At 45.6% G+C, this 13,414-nt stretch overlaps 1 protein-coding gene across 2 annotated transcripts in view; it reads right to left on the bottom strand.

The window, feature by feature from the left end:
- The window catches only part of IST1 (IST1 factor associated with ESCRT-III), a 49,438-nt gene extending 37,183 nt beyond the window's left edge, over nucleotides 1–12,255 (bottom strand). The window contains exons 1-4 of one of the 2 annotated variants that reach the window (XM_033937132.1): nucleotides 12,069–12,255; nucleotides 6,135–6,234; nucleotides 4,014–4,194; nucleotides 3,842–3,929 (exon numbers count right to left, since the gene is read on the bottom strand). In XM_033937132.1, coding sequence (XP_033793023.1) covers nucleotides 3,842–3,929; nucleotides 4,014–4,194; nucleotides 6,135–6,222 — 357 coding nt within the window. In that variant the 5' untranslated portion in view covers nucleotides 6,223–6,234; nucleotides 12,069–12,255. The remainder of the gene's footprint in view (nucleotides 1–3,841; nucleotides 3,930–4,013; nucleotides 4,195–6,134; nucleotides 6,235–12,068) is intronic. The other variant, XM_033937123.1, reaches the window with a different exon arrangement.
- Between the last annotated feature and the right edge of the window lie 1,159 nt (nucleotides 12,256–13,414).

Here is a 13,414-nt window from a genome sequence, read left to right as displayed (position 1 = left end):
TTCTTTGCCTCAGTCTTCACAAATGAGGACACTTCAATAATGCCAGACACAGGGAAGATATTCACCGAAGGCACAGAGGAAAGCCTAACAACAGTGAATGTGACGTTGGATATGATTTATTTTCAGATTGACAAACTAAAAAGTGACAAATCCCCTGGACCGGATGGAATTCACCCGAGAGTATTAAAGGAACTTAAGGAGGAAATGGGCGAACTGCTACAAACCGTTGCTAACATGTCAATTAAAACTGGGCAAATACCAGAAGACTGGAGGATAGCAAATGTCATCCCAATTTTCAAAAAAGGATCAAGAGGGGAGCCAGGAAACTACCGACCTGTGAGCCTCACATCGGTTCCAGGGAAGATAATTGAAACAATAATTAAGGAGAACATTGTACAACACTTGGAGGACCACAATCTAATAAGGGCTAGTCAGCACGGCTTCAGGAAAGGGAAATCATGTCTGACAAATTTACTACAATTCTTTGAGATAGTGAACAAAAAATGGATAGTGGAGAACCTGTGGATATAATTTACTTGGACTTTCAGAAAGCGTTTGACAAAGTCCCTCATGCAAGGTTTATGAAGAAACTACTAAGCCATGGAATAGGAGGAGAAGTACACAGATGGATCGGCAAATGGCTTGAAAACAGAAGGCAAAGGGTTAGCATAAATGGGAAATTCTCGGACTGGGAGAAAGTGACCAGCGGCGTGCTCCAGGGCTCGGTTCTTGGGCCTATCTTGTTCAATATTTTTATAAACGACCAGGAAGAGGAAACGACATGCAATATAATAAAGTTTGCTGATGATACAAAACTATGTCGGGCGGTTGGCTCTCAAAGGGACTGCGAGGACCTCCAGAAAGATCTGAACCAGCTAGAAACGTGGGCGATAAAGTGGCAGATGAACTTTAACATAAACAAATGCAAGGTGATGCATCTAGGAAAGAAAAACAAGGAACATGAGTATAAGATGTTGGGGGTCAAGTTAGAAAAATGCGAACAGGAAAGGGATTTGGGGGTACTGATTGACAGTACCCTAAAGCCATCGGCACAGTGTGCGGCAGCGGCGAAGAAAGCAAATAGGATGTTGGGCATAATTAAGAAGGGGATTACGAGTAGATCAGAAGATGTTATAATGCCACTTTATAGAACAATGGTCAGACCGCACTTAGAATATTGTGTCCAACACTGGTCTCCATACCTCAAGAAGGATATAACTCTGTTGGAGAAAGTACAGAGGCGAGCCACGAAACTTGTTAAAGGGATGGAGCATTTGAGCTACAAAGAACGACTCAGGAAACTGGGACTGTTTACCCTTGAGAAGAGAAGACTGAGAGGGGATTTGATTGAGACTTTCAAAATACTAAAATGATTTGATAAAATAGACCAAGAAGCAGCATTACTGACATTTTCACATGTGACACGGACAAGAGGTCATAGCCTGAAACTGAGTGGCAGCAGGTTCAGGACAAATGTCAGGAAGTTTTCTTTCACACAGCACGTAGTGGATGCTTAGAATGCACTCCCGGAGGAGGTTGTGGAGGAGACTACTGTACTGGGATTCAAGCGCAAGTTGGATGCATACCTTCTTGCATATTATATTGAGGGATACGGTAAATCTGGGTCTCCATAAAGGAGTACCTAAATGAGCCGCCGCGTGTGCGGATCGCTGGACTAGATGGACCTCGGTCTGATCTGGTGAAGGCGTTTCTTATGTTCTTATATGATAGAGACTTACAAAATCATGAAGGGCATAGAGAGAGTAGAGAGGGACAGATTCTTCAAACTTTTGAAAAATAAGAGAACAAGAGGGCATTCAGAAAAGTTGAAAGGGGACAGATTCAAAACGAATGCTAGGAAGTTCTTTACCCAACGTGTGGTGGACACCTGGAATGTGCTTCCAGAGGGCGTAATAGGGCAAAGTACGGTACTGGGGTTCAAGTAAGGATTGGACAATTTCCTGTTGGAAAAGGGGATAGAGGGGTATAGATAAGAGGATTACTGCACAGGTCCTGGACCTGTTGGGCCGCCGCGTGAGTGGACTACTGGGTACGATGGACCTCAGGTCTGACCCAGCGGAGGCATTGCTTATGTTCTTATATCCAAGAACTTGTTCTCTCTAATGCAGCCGGAGGTGCCTAGGTTCCAGTCTATTCCCGGATAGTTGAAGTCACCCATGATAACTGCGTTGCCTCCCTTGCAGTTGTGTTTAATCTCGTCCATCATTTCTCCGTCAATTTCTCCGTCAATGGCAACTCCCGTCATGATGAAAAGTAATCTTTTGTTATATGAATTTATTGGATTCTTGGCTCTCAGTAATGTATCAAACAGCGCTATGTCGTAAGTCAATGCCAATGAAACTTCCGGTATTTTATTTATTTGACCCCAAATGGATCGCCAAAAGTTAAGTATCAAGGGACAAAGAAGAGCAGATGATCCAGTGTCCCTATATCGAGATGACAGTGCCAGCATCTATTTGACTTAGAACTATCTAATTTTTGTAATCCAACAGGGGTCCAAAAACTTCTATGCAACAAAAAAAAAAAACCATGTTTGTCTCATAGATGCTGACGGTGTACATCTCATCCTCCAAGTCCAAATCTGTTGCCATTGAGTCGCAGAAATCTGCTGCTTAAACTCAATGCTCCAAATATCTCTCAAAGCTGTTTTGAGTTTCTTATTCATATAATCAGATATAAATTTAGACCATTTGGCTGCCTGATGCCCTAGCAAATCTATCTGGAAGCATAGACCCGGCAAGCTATACTGAGTTTTTACGTTTTGCCAATCAGGGAACCCCTTCCGAATGGCTTGCTTCAACTGCATCACAAAAATCCAAATCCACAAGATTTGCTTCAACTGCAACCATTTATATTTAAGATTTTGAAATATCGAATGATTGTTGCATTTGTGAAAAATCAAGCATTTTCCCATTTGATAAAACATCATCTAATGTATGTATACCTGTCTGCATCCAATGCTTCCAGAAGATCTTAGGCTCGCCAATTTGAATCTTGGAGTTCAACCATAAGGATTGACACATGGATTTTCCTATTGGAATTTTTGTTAAATTGTTAATAAATTTCAAGGTTTTCCAAGTATGAGAAAGAATGCTATTGTCTTTAACATATCTGGGTAGCTTGATACATGGGGACATAAGTTACCATTCTAAGTACAGCCAATCGGGGAGATGTTCCATGAGCTCAGGAAGGATCCAATACATACCCTGAAGTTAATTAAAAGCTTCCCTTCAGACCAGCACTGCCTCAGGATTTTTTTTTTCTTTTTACAAGTACAACTTTAACTAACAAACTGAGCAGACCCCACCGGCTCTCAAAGCCATATGCCTTGCCTGAACTGTGGCACCTCTAAGTCTAAAAATTAGGGGAGATGGAGGAAAATAGGGTGGGAGAGACTCAACCAGTCGAGTGTGGAACCCCCAAGGTCAGACAGAGCCCCATAAGAGCCCCCCCAAGCAGGGACAAAAAAGGCTACTAATCACATCCAACAGGAAAGACTGCACAGGCTTACCACCTTTACCTGCTGGAGACTGAGAACAGACTAATTGCAGAAGGGACTGCACAGCCCACTTGTACTACAGCTAAATGTCAATGTCTCAGTCTCCACCTGCTGGCAGAGGAGCGTAAACCCATCCATTTCTATGCTGGTCTGGAAGGATGCTAACATTTTTAAACAAGAATGTCTTTAAAAGTTTTATAAACACCTTATACTGACCTACTGATCTTATTAAAATAGGGAGATCATTCCAAATTAAAGGAGCCTGATAAAAGAAGGATCCCTTCCATTGAACCAAAATCATGCATGATACAAACTACTTACTATTCTCAGCTCAGCCACTTCAGCCTGCAAGCGAGGTGCTGCCCAAATCAAAGTCGACACTGCTTCACCCAAACCAGGATCCAATTCTCTAAACGGAGAACAAAGTCAGAAATCAGAAGCTCTGAAAACCAGCCTTCCCACACTTTAGTCTCCCCAATACTAAAGATCTTACTTCATGGACTGAATCAAGCCGAATCGAGCCAGCAGCAGGTCACAGTACAGCTCCAGGATCTCCATTGCCTCCACCAGGTAATCCTCACGAATGATATGCTCCACACGGATCCGAGCCCGTTCATCTTTCCCTGCTGATAAATAATCTGCAATCTCCTTCCTTGCCTTCTGGGCCAGCTCGGCTATAGCAAAAAGCAAAACATATCAAGTAACTCCAGGTTTCAAACAATGCTGAGTCACACATCCTCAGCCTAGAACACCCAAGCTCCCATTCCTCTGCTCACAATGCCTTGTGGTTCTAGGCGGTGTACAAAAAAGAATGCATCAAGGTAATTGTTAACATCAAAGATTCATTAAAGGCACATAGATGTTACCTATCTGTCCCAGACGGGATCACAATCTATGCTGAGCAGTCTAAAAGTATAAAGCCATAAAAGGGGTGAAAGTCTGTTCTGTTAAAAGCTAGTTTTTTCTAAAGCTTGCAAAACTTAAGTGAAGCTTGGACGCACATTATGCTACATTATCACTGGCTAGACAGCTACTATTATTACTCTGTTCCCTGATTGATCCTTCAAACAGCCCTGAATGCGCTAGAATCCAAGCCAAGACTGCAAAGGAAGCAGACCCAAGAACATAAGCACTGCCTCTGCCGGGTCAGACCAGGGGTCCATTGTGCCCAGCAGTCCGCTCCCATGGCGGCCCCCCAGGTCCGTGACCTGTAAGTGGTCCTTAACCTAAATTCTTATTCCCTATTCATTTAGTACTTGTATAGTTACCCTCTATCTGTACCCTTCAATCCCCTTCTCCTTCAGGAAGTCATCCAATCCCTTTTTGAAACCCAAAATTGTACTCTGCCCTATCACCTCCAGTGGGAGCGCATTCCAGGTGTTCCCCACCCTCTGAGAATTTGTTTTGAATCTGTCTCCTCTCAATTTTTCTGAATGCCCTCTTGTTTTCGTTGGCCCGGTTAGTCTAAAGAATCTGTCCTTCTCCACCTTCTCTATGCCCTGTCCTGGCTCTTCTCACCCAAGTGAAGGGAGCCTTTCCTGAAGCCCCCCTGGGTGCTGATTAAGGGCTCCTTTTACAAAGCCCCAATAGAGGTTTCTACTGTGGGCAGGTGAGCTAAATGCTCCGACGCTCATAGGAATTCTATGAACATTGGAACATTTACCTCGTCAGCCCGTGGTAGAAACCTCTAATGCAGCTTTGTAAAAACCAGCGTAAGTACAGTGCGACCTGTCTGTTATTCTACTTATTAGTTTTTCCAGTTTGTAAGCCCTATTTCTTTAAATTTGATCTGTAGGTACCTTTCTAGAAACTGAGGTGATGCCTAGATTCTTTGAGATTCTCCTAGCCTGCAGGTTAGTCGTCCAAAAGTCAAAAGAACCAAGTTTAGACTGCTGGGCTGCGTAGCAGAACATGTTCAAGGCCTGAGCCGTGGCTGGCAGCTCCCTCCACTAGATTAACTCTGCTCTCCATTCGGGGTTCATGTTAACATGTTACATGATGGCATCCAGGCTCTAAAGTCCAGCTGAGGATGAAAAGTCATTTGAGCACTGAAAAAGCTCTGCAGCTACACAGGACCAGCTTTTTCATTACAGCAGCTTGATTCAAAGAAAGTCAGAAACCCCATTACCAACGTTTATGTTTCATTAATTCAAACTTGCTAAACAGTCATGATTAAAAATAGAGGTTGAAGTCGTATATAATAAAACCAGAAATGAAATCAAACTCCATCAATAGGATAAGAAAGGATCATTCATACTAGAGAACTTAAAACACACAAGTCAAAAATCAGCCGTAGGCAAAAAAATTTATTTTTCAACAGCTTCATTCCCCTGGGCTTCTGTTCCTTTTTAAAAATGAAATATACATGGGTAAAGGAAGAAAAGAGAGGGACCCAGTCAACTACAGTGCTTGGCACACTGATGTTATCTGTCACCACTGCCAGATACCAAGGCCTCCAGCCAAACCAATAGCAGACAAAGAGCAAAATAGGCCCCAGAATGTCTGCCACTCCCACAATTAGCCACTGCTCTCTCTTCTACTCCCTGGTAGACCCCACGCAGTCTCTCCCTGGTACACCCCACGCAGTCTCTCCCTAGGACCGCTTGCTACTCACTTTTCTTTTTCTCCAGTAGTTTGAGGCGATTGATAACAAGTCGTAGATTAACTCGTAGACGTTCGGCTTTAAATCCTGATCCAAGCATGTTTTCCACGTCCTAGAAGGAAAAGAGGGTTATTACTAGGTTAAGGTAAAAACTTTGTTTTAGAAAAGTTTTAAAACAGCACATTCTGAATTATCTCAAACATTTCCTTGGCAGAAATTCAGTTTGGATTTTTTTTTTTTTAAAAGTAAAGAATGGTGTCTAGGGGGCCTACATTTCAAAACCTAAAAGTAGATGCGGGGCTTCGGTGAGGCCTGCCAGCTCAGCTGATTGGGGGGGGGGGGGGAAAGCCCTGTTGCGATCAGCTGAGCCAGCTGTAGCAAGGGACTCCCAGCAGCCACCCCCAAAATCAGCAGAAGGAATGCCCACTCCCTCCTGCTGCCGGCCTGTGATCCCCCCAATACCCCCCCAAAGTAGCCTGGCAGGAGGGATGCCCACTCTCTCCTGCCAACGCTCCCCTGAACCTCAACCACTATGGAAGGGGCCTTAGGCCCCTCTCTGGTGCATTCCAGGATGCACTAGGAAGGGGAAGGCCAGACATTTTGAAGAGGTAGGCCTGCTGGCTGGAGGAAGTAATCATCCCTCCGGCCGGTCTTTCTTCAACAAAGGTACAAGGGAATAGGGGGGGGGGCAGGTTGGGTTTAGAGGCGTCAGGAGAGGTGTTGATGTTTGGGGAATGTTGGCAGGAGGGAGTGGGCATCGCTCCTGCTTATGGTGCTTCAAGTTGGGGAGGGGGGGGATCATGAGCATTTCTCCTGCCAATTTCAGGGGTGGGTGCTGAGGGTCCCTTGTCACAGCTGGCTCAGCTGATCGCAACAGGGATATTCATTACATTACTTCTTCAGTCTTACAGGGCCCTCGATAACCAGAGGACACTCGCTGAAAATCAGGGGAGGGAAATTTCAGGGTGATGCTAGAAAGTACTTCTTCACCGAAAGGGTGGTCGATCATTGGAACGAGCTGCCTCAGCAGGTGATTGAGGCCAACAGCGTGTCAGATTTTAAGAGAAAATGGGATATTCACATGGGATCAATAGGGAAGTAAAAGTCAGGGAGTAGGTCATTGGTATGGGCAGACTCGATGGGCTATAGCCCTTTTCTGCCGTCAATTTCTATGTTTCTATGTTTCTACATTACTGATTTCTATTCCGCCTCAACCTTGCAGTTCTGGGCGGATTACAAAAGAAACAACTGGACATTTCCAGGATAATTACAGCGAGAATTCTGGTCATTTCCAGGAGAAGTTACAAGAATAATGGAGCTGTATATTTCAAGAGCTATAAGATGCTGTACAAATAGGAAATAGTGCAGATCCAGTATATATACCGTTAGGGAAGCAGTTGACATGCTAGAGGCTAAAGAGAAGGGAACTGGTGAAGGGGGGAGGAGGGGGGAGTTGTGTTGAGGGGGGTCCGGTTGGGGTTAAGCCATCTGTATAAATTTTTTGAATAGGTGGATTTTGATTTCTTTGCGAAAATATTTGTAGTCGTTTGTTGTTATCAGCAGGTTGGAGATAGTGTGGTCCAGTTTCGCTGCATGCGTCGCCAGCAGACTGTCAAATATCTTCTTGCGCTGGGTGCCTTTGAGTGGGGGGTAGGTAAAAGGGGTCTTAGTTCTTCTTTGCCTAGTGGTGGCGTTTTGGTACAGGCGGTTGTTTAGGTAATTGGGGGCTGTGCCATTTATTGCTTTGAATAATAGACAGTATAGTTTGAATTGAATTTGTGCTTGCATTGGCAACCAGTGTGAGTCCAGGTAGGCTGCGGTGACGTGGTCAAATTTTCTCAGTGAGAAGATTAATCTGAGTGCAGTGTTTTGGATTGTCTGTAGTTGTTTTATCATTGTTGCAGGGCAAGGCAGATAGAGTATGTTGCAGTAGTCCAATAGACCTAGTACTAGGGATTGGACTACTAGCCTATATTGCTCTTTGTCGAAGAATTTTCTGATTTTTCTTAAATTACGCATTCTTAGAAATGCTTTCTGGGTGGTCTTGTTGATTTGGGCCTGCATTGTGCAGCATGTCTAGTGTTACTCCTAGGAGTTTTAAGGTAGGTTGTATAGAGTATTTGGAGGTGTTTATTTCTAGTTCTGTGATGGAGGGATTCTTATCCTTTTCAAGCAGTAGAAATTTTGTTTTGTCAGTGTTCAGGGTATTCCTCTCTCCCCATCCCCGATCAGCTGAGCCCACATGTTGAGGATGATCAAATATTTTCAAACCTTTGTATTTCTTAATCTATTATCTTTCTTCAGGACTGCGGTACTAATCTTGCAACTTTGGAAGTGTGCCAGGAATCTGTCATCTGGACTAGCTACTATTGGAAATAGAACGGTGGGCTAAATGGACCCTTTGGCTGACCCAGTTGAACTATGCTTATGGTTTTACATTTACTGGGCAAAAGTGATAACATGAATAAATCTGAGTAAATCCCACAAAGTAAAACTACAACGAAATTGCACTGTGGCAGTACTGAACTTTCTTCCCTGAGCTCATTACAAATTAAGACATAAAATAATAATAAATTTTTATTTTATACCGTAGTACCTCTCAGTTCCATGCAGTTTACAATAAAGAAACGCTGGACAGCACAGCGATGATACATCATTTGAAAGGGCAACTATGAGGAAAATGGTTTTAAAAAAGTGTAAAGGAACAGCTGCAAAGGTGAGGAGTTTAAATCAGGAAGGGATTTTTGAGCAGAGGGAGTTTACTCAGTGACGAAGGTACATGTGCCAGTTTGGGCGAGCCCAGAGTAAACATGGATGGGTCATTCTAAAATGCCTTTTTTCACTGTCCTGCAATTCCCCAGATCTGGCATCTATCTACTCCTTTCTGAATCTCCTGTTCATGCTGTACCTGAGAACTGCCAGCAACAGTGATTGGCATCTGCTTCCTGTGATTTGTTTTCATTTTATCTACTTCTGTATACTACCTTTGTGACACATCAGAAGGAAGCCAGTAGTTGTGAACTTCTGCTGGTGGAGTGGGGAGGCTGAGAGGGAGGAGCACTTATTATAGTACTCGTTTCTATAGTATGCTGGGTTATACATATGAAGGTAGTTTGAAAAACACAAGTTAAATAATATAGTCTCCATTGAGGGTTATAACTTAGTCTGGTGAGTTTCCAGTTTTTTTGTATCGTTGGTAAAGGGGTTTTTGTCAAACTTTGGATAATGCTAATTGATGGCATCCATAACTTAATGCAGTGGTTCTTTAACTTGTCCCAGGGCATGCTCAGCCAGTTGGGTTTTTTGAGATATCCCTAATGATTATGCATGAGACAGATTTGCATATAATAGGAGGTGACAGGCATGCAAATCTGCTTCATGCATAGTCATTAGGGATATCTTGAAAACCTGTCTGACTGGGGATCCCCCAGAACAGGTTTAAGAACTACTGACTGCATGAATTGTGCCTGCCATCCGATGGAAATTTACCAAACTTTTTGTATTCTTTGCAGGTACTTTGTCTGTCCCTGCTCCTTGTGACCCTGGGCAAGTCACTCAGTCCTCCATTGGCCCAGGTATGTTAGATAGATTGTGAGCCCACTGGGACAGAAATGGAAAACGAGTACCTGATGGTAAAACCGCTTAGATAACCTTGATAGGCAGTATATAAACACCTAATAAACTTGAAACTTGACTCAAAAACTAAGTTCTGTAGCATTAGGCTACTTGTGGACTCTTTGTGGGCTGTGGGGAGGGCTGATGGTGAATCTGTGAGGCAGCCAACATCCAGACGCTTTGGGGGCTTCAATGGCCAGCAGTTGCTATATCACCAATTCCACTTATGAAAAATAAAATAAAAAGGTGAAGAGAGGGCCAAAGAGTGTGAGAGAGACTTAGTAACATAGTAAATGACGGCAGATAAAAACCTGAATGGTCCATCCAGTCTGCCCATTAGTTATACCCATTAAAAATACATGATTAAATTAACTTGTCTCTTCTTTGATACTTCTGGGCCATAGACTAAAGTCCACCTGGTCTTGTCCTGGGTTCCAAATGCTGAAGTCACCATCCAAGCTCACTCCAACCTATCCAACCATCCTGTTTACAGGATATCTAATGTAATGTTTAACATCGTCATGCTCCAAGTTAGTGGAGTTCCCATCGATGCCCTCTCCAGCCCATCCTAAACCAAATCATCACAGACCGTACAAGTCTGTCCAGTACCGGCCTTAGTTCTTTAATTTGTTTCCTAATTAGAGATCCTCTATGTTTATTCCCTCACCGTTTTCCTCTCCACCACTTCCCTCGGGAGGGCATTTCAGGCATCTATCACCCTCTCCGTGAAAAAGAATTTCCTAACATAGCTCCTGAGTCTTCCTCAAATTACACCCTCTAGAAGATTTAGAATCAGAAAATAATATTAAATATTGAACTAGGCCAGTTACTGGGCAGACTTGCACGGTCTGTGTCTGTGTATGGCCGTTTGGTGGAGGATGGACAGGGGAGGGCTTCAATGGCTGGGAGGGTGTAGATGGGCTGGAGTAAGTCTTAACAGAGATTTCGGCAGTTGGAACCCAAGCATAGTACCGGGTAAAGCTTTGGATTCTCGCCCAGAAATAGCTAAGAAGAAAAAAAAAAAAAAAAATTTAAATTGAATCAGGTTGGGCAGACTGGATGGACCATTCGGGTCTTTATTTGCCGTCATCTACTATGTTACTATGTTATGTTACTATGTTACTAGTTTTACCATTTTCCCTTCTCTGGAAAAGATTTGGTTCTATATTAATGCCTTACAAGAATTTAAATGTCTGTATCGTATTGCTCCTGTCCCTCCTCTTCTCCAGAGTAGACATATTTAAGTCTTCCAGTCTTTTCTTATACAGTGGTACCTTGGATTACGAGCATAATCCTTTTCAGGAGCATGCTCGTAATCCAAAATGCTCGTTTATCAAAGCGAGTTTCCCCATAGGAAATAATGGAAACTTGCTTTGATGCGTTCCCCCCCCTCCCCGAGAACCAGCATCGCTCCCTTCGAAGGCCCCCCTGCGATACGGCACCTCCCCTCCATCGTGATTGGGCATCCCCCCGCCACGATCTGGCACCCCTCCCCGCCACACCCCCCACCGCTTCTTACCCTCACCTGGGCACCCTGAAGATCGGCCTCCTCGTCTGCTGGGCCTTGAGCATGTGCAGATGCTCAAGGCCCAGCAGACGAGGAGGCCGATCTTCGGGATGCCCAGATGAGGATAAGAAGCGGCGGGGGGAGTGCCCAATCATGTCGGGGGGGGGGGGGGGTGCCGGATCGTGGCGGTGGGGTGCCAGATTGCGGGGGGGGGGGGGGCGCTCGTAAATAGAGCCATGCTCGGTTTCCCAGGCATCGATTTTGCAAATGTTTTGCTTGTCTTGCAAAACACTCGCAAACCGGTGCGCTCGTAAACCGAGGTACCACTGTAGTTCTTTTGGTTCAAACCCCTTACCATATTCATCTGAACCAAAAGACGTAGGAGAAGAGCCTGGAAGACCTAAACATGTCTACTCTGGAGGAGAGGAGGGCCAGGGGCCATATGAGGCGGTCAAGGGATCTGGGGAGGAGGAGAGGTGGCACCTGTCTGGAGGGCCTTCGCACGTGCGTAGATGTCAACGTGACGACGTGGGGCGTCACTTCCGGATGCCTCGAGCCGCAGCCATGGCTGGACCAAGTTTGCTTGCCACCCATCCAGAGGAAGTGTCGCCAGGGGTTCTGGGCAAAGGAGCTCCTCAGGTCTCTTCAATTACTCCGATGTCTTATTTCTATAGCGCTGAAAGGCTACGCAGCGCTGTACAGAGCAACAAAGGAGACCCAGGGCGGACCGACGTATGCAAATAAACCGCATGCATATTCATTAGGGCGAGCAAGAGGAGGCGGGGCGGCGTCTCTGTCACGAAGTCGGCCTCACGTCCACTTACCCAAAGCAGAGGCCTCCGCTTCCCTCACAACAACCGGAGACGGGCGAGAGAAAAAGCGAAGCTCCTCCGTCGCCGGCTTTAGCGCTCCCGCACGCCTTACGTCACAGCCAGCCGCTCTTCCTCCTCGGAAGGACCGCCCACCGAGTCATTGGGCCAGCCTTCTGGCAATCATCGCGGCGGCTGTGTGGACCAATGACGACTCACCGCACGTCTGACGTCACAGCCAGCCGCTCTTCCTCTTCGGAAGAACCGCCCACCGAGTCATTGGGCCAGCCTTCTGGCAATCATCGCGGCGGCTGTGTGGACCAATGACGGCTCACCGCACGCTTTACGTCACAGCCAGCCGCTCTTCCTCCTCGGAAGGACCGCCCACCGAGCCTCCCGCCATGCCATTGGGCTAGCGCTCTGGCACCAATGACGGCTCATCGCACGCCTTACGTCACAGCCAGCCGCTCTTCCTCCTCGGAAGGACCGCCCACCGAGTCATTGGGCCAGCCTTCTGGCAATCATAGCGGCGGCTGTGTGGACCAATGAAGGCTCACCGCACGCTTTACGTCACAGCCAGCCGCTCTTCCTCCTCGGAAGGACCGCCCACCGAGCCTCCCGCCATGCCATTGGGCTAGCGCTCTGGCACCAATGACGGCTCATCGCACGCCTTACGTCACAGCCAGCCGCTCTTCCTCCTCGGAAGGACCGCCCACCAAGTCATTCGGCCAGCCTTCTGGCAATCATAGCGGCGGCTGAGTGGACCAATAGGCTGAATATGTAAATAACTGTGATGATTGCATCATTCTCTTGACGACTATGAGGTGTTAAGCCGTTTGCTTCAATCAATGGAGATTAATTTGAAGGAAAAGTAGCCGAGTCTTACAGGGAGAAAAGGAAATAATAATAATAATAATTTTATTCTTATATACCGCCAAAGCCATGATAGTTGGAGGCAGTTTACAACGAAAAGGAGCTGGACAAACAGTGAAGTGGTCACAATACAAAGTCATCGAATACAAGGAAGAAAATGCATTTCTTCTCTAAAAATGGGTCAAAAGATCTCTTTCAAAAAAACACTCAAATCGAATGACCCTAAGCTTCAAAGGAAATGGTAGAAAGTGGGGTTTCCATGCAGGGAAGACCTGGGCCAGGCTCTAAAACAGGGGTGTCCAACCTTTTGGCTTCCCTGGGCCTCATTGTCCGAAAAAAAAATTTTTTTCTGGGGCCGCACAAATGCGCAAACGTTGCAGCAAGACAGAGGAGGGAGCCGGCAAGACATCCGGGGACAGCAGAGGAAAACACAGCACGCCTTCGACCGGGGCCACAGGTTGGACACCCATGGTCTAAAAGAACCAGAT

Source organism: Geotrypetes seraphini, chromosome 1 (assembly GCF_902459505.1).
Source record: "Geotrypetes seraphini chromosome 1, aGeoSer1.1, whole genome shotgun sequence".
NCBI lineage: Eukaryota > Metazoa > Chordata > Amphibia > Gymnophiona > Dermophiidae > Geotrypetes > Geotrypetes seraphini.
This window is presented reverse-complemented; position numbering and strand designations above follow the sequence as displayed.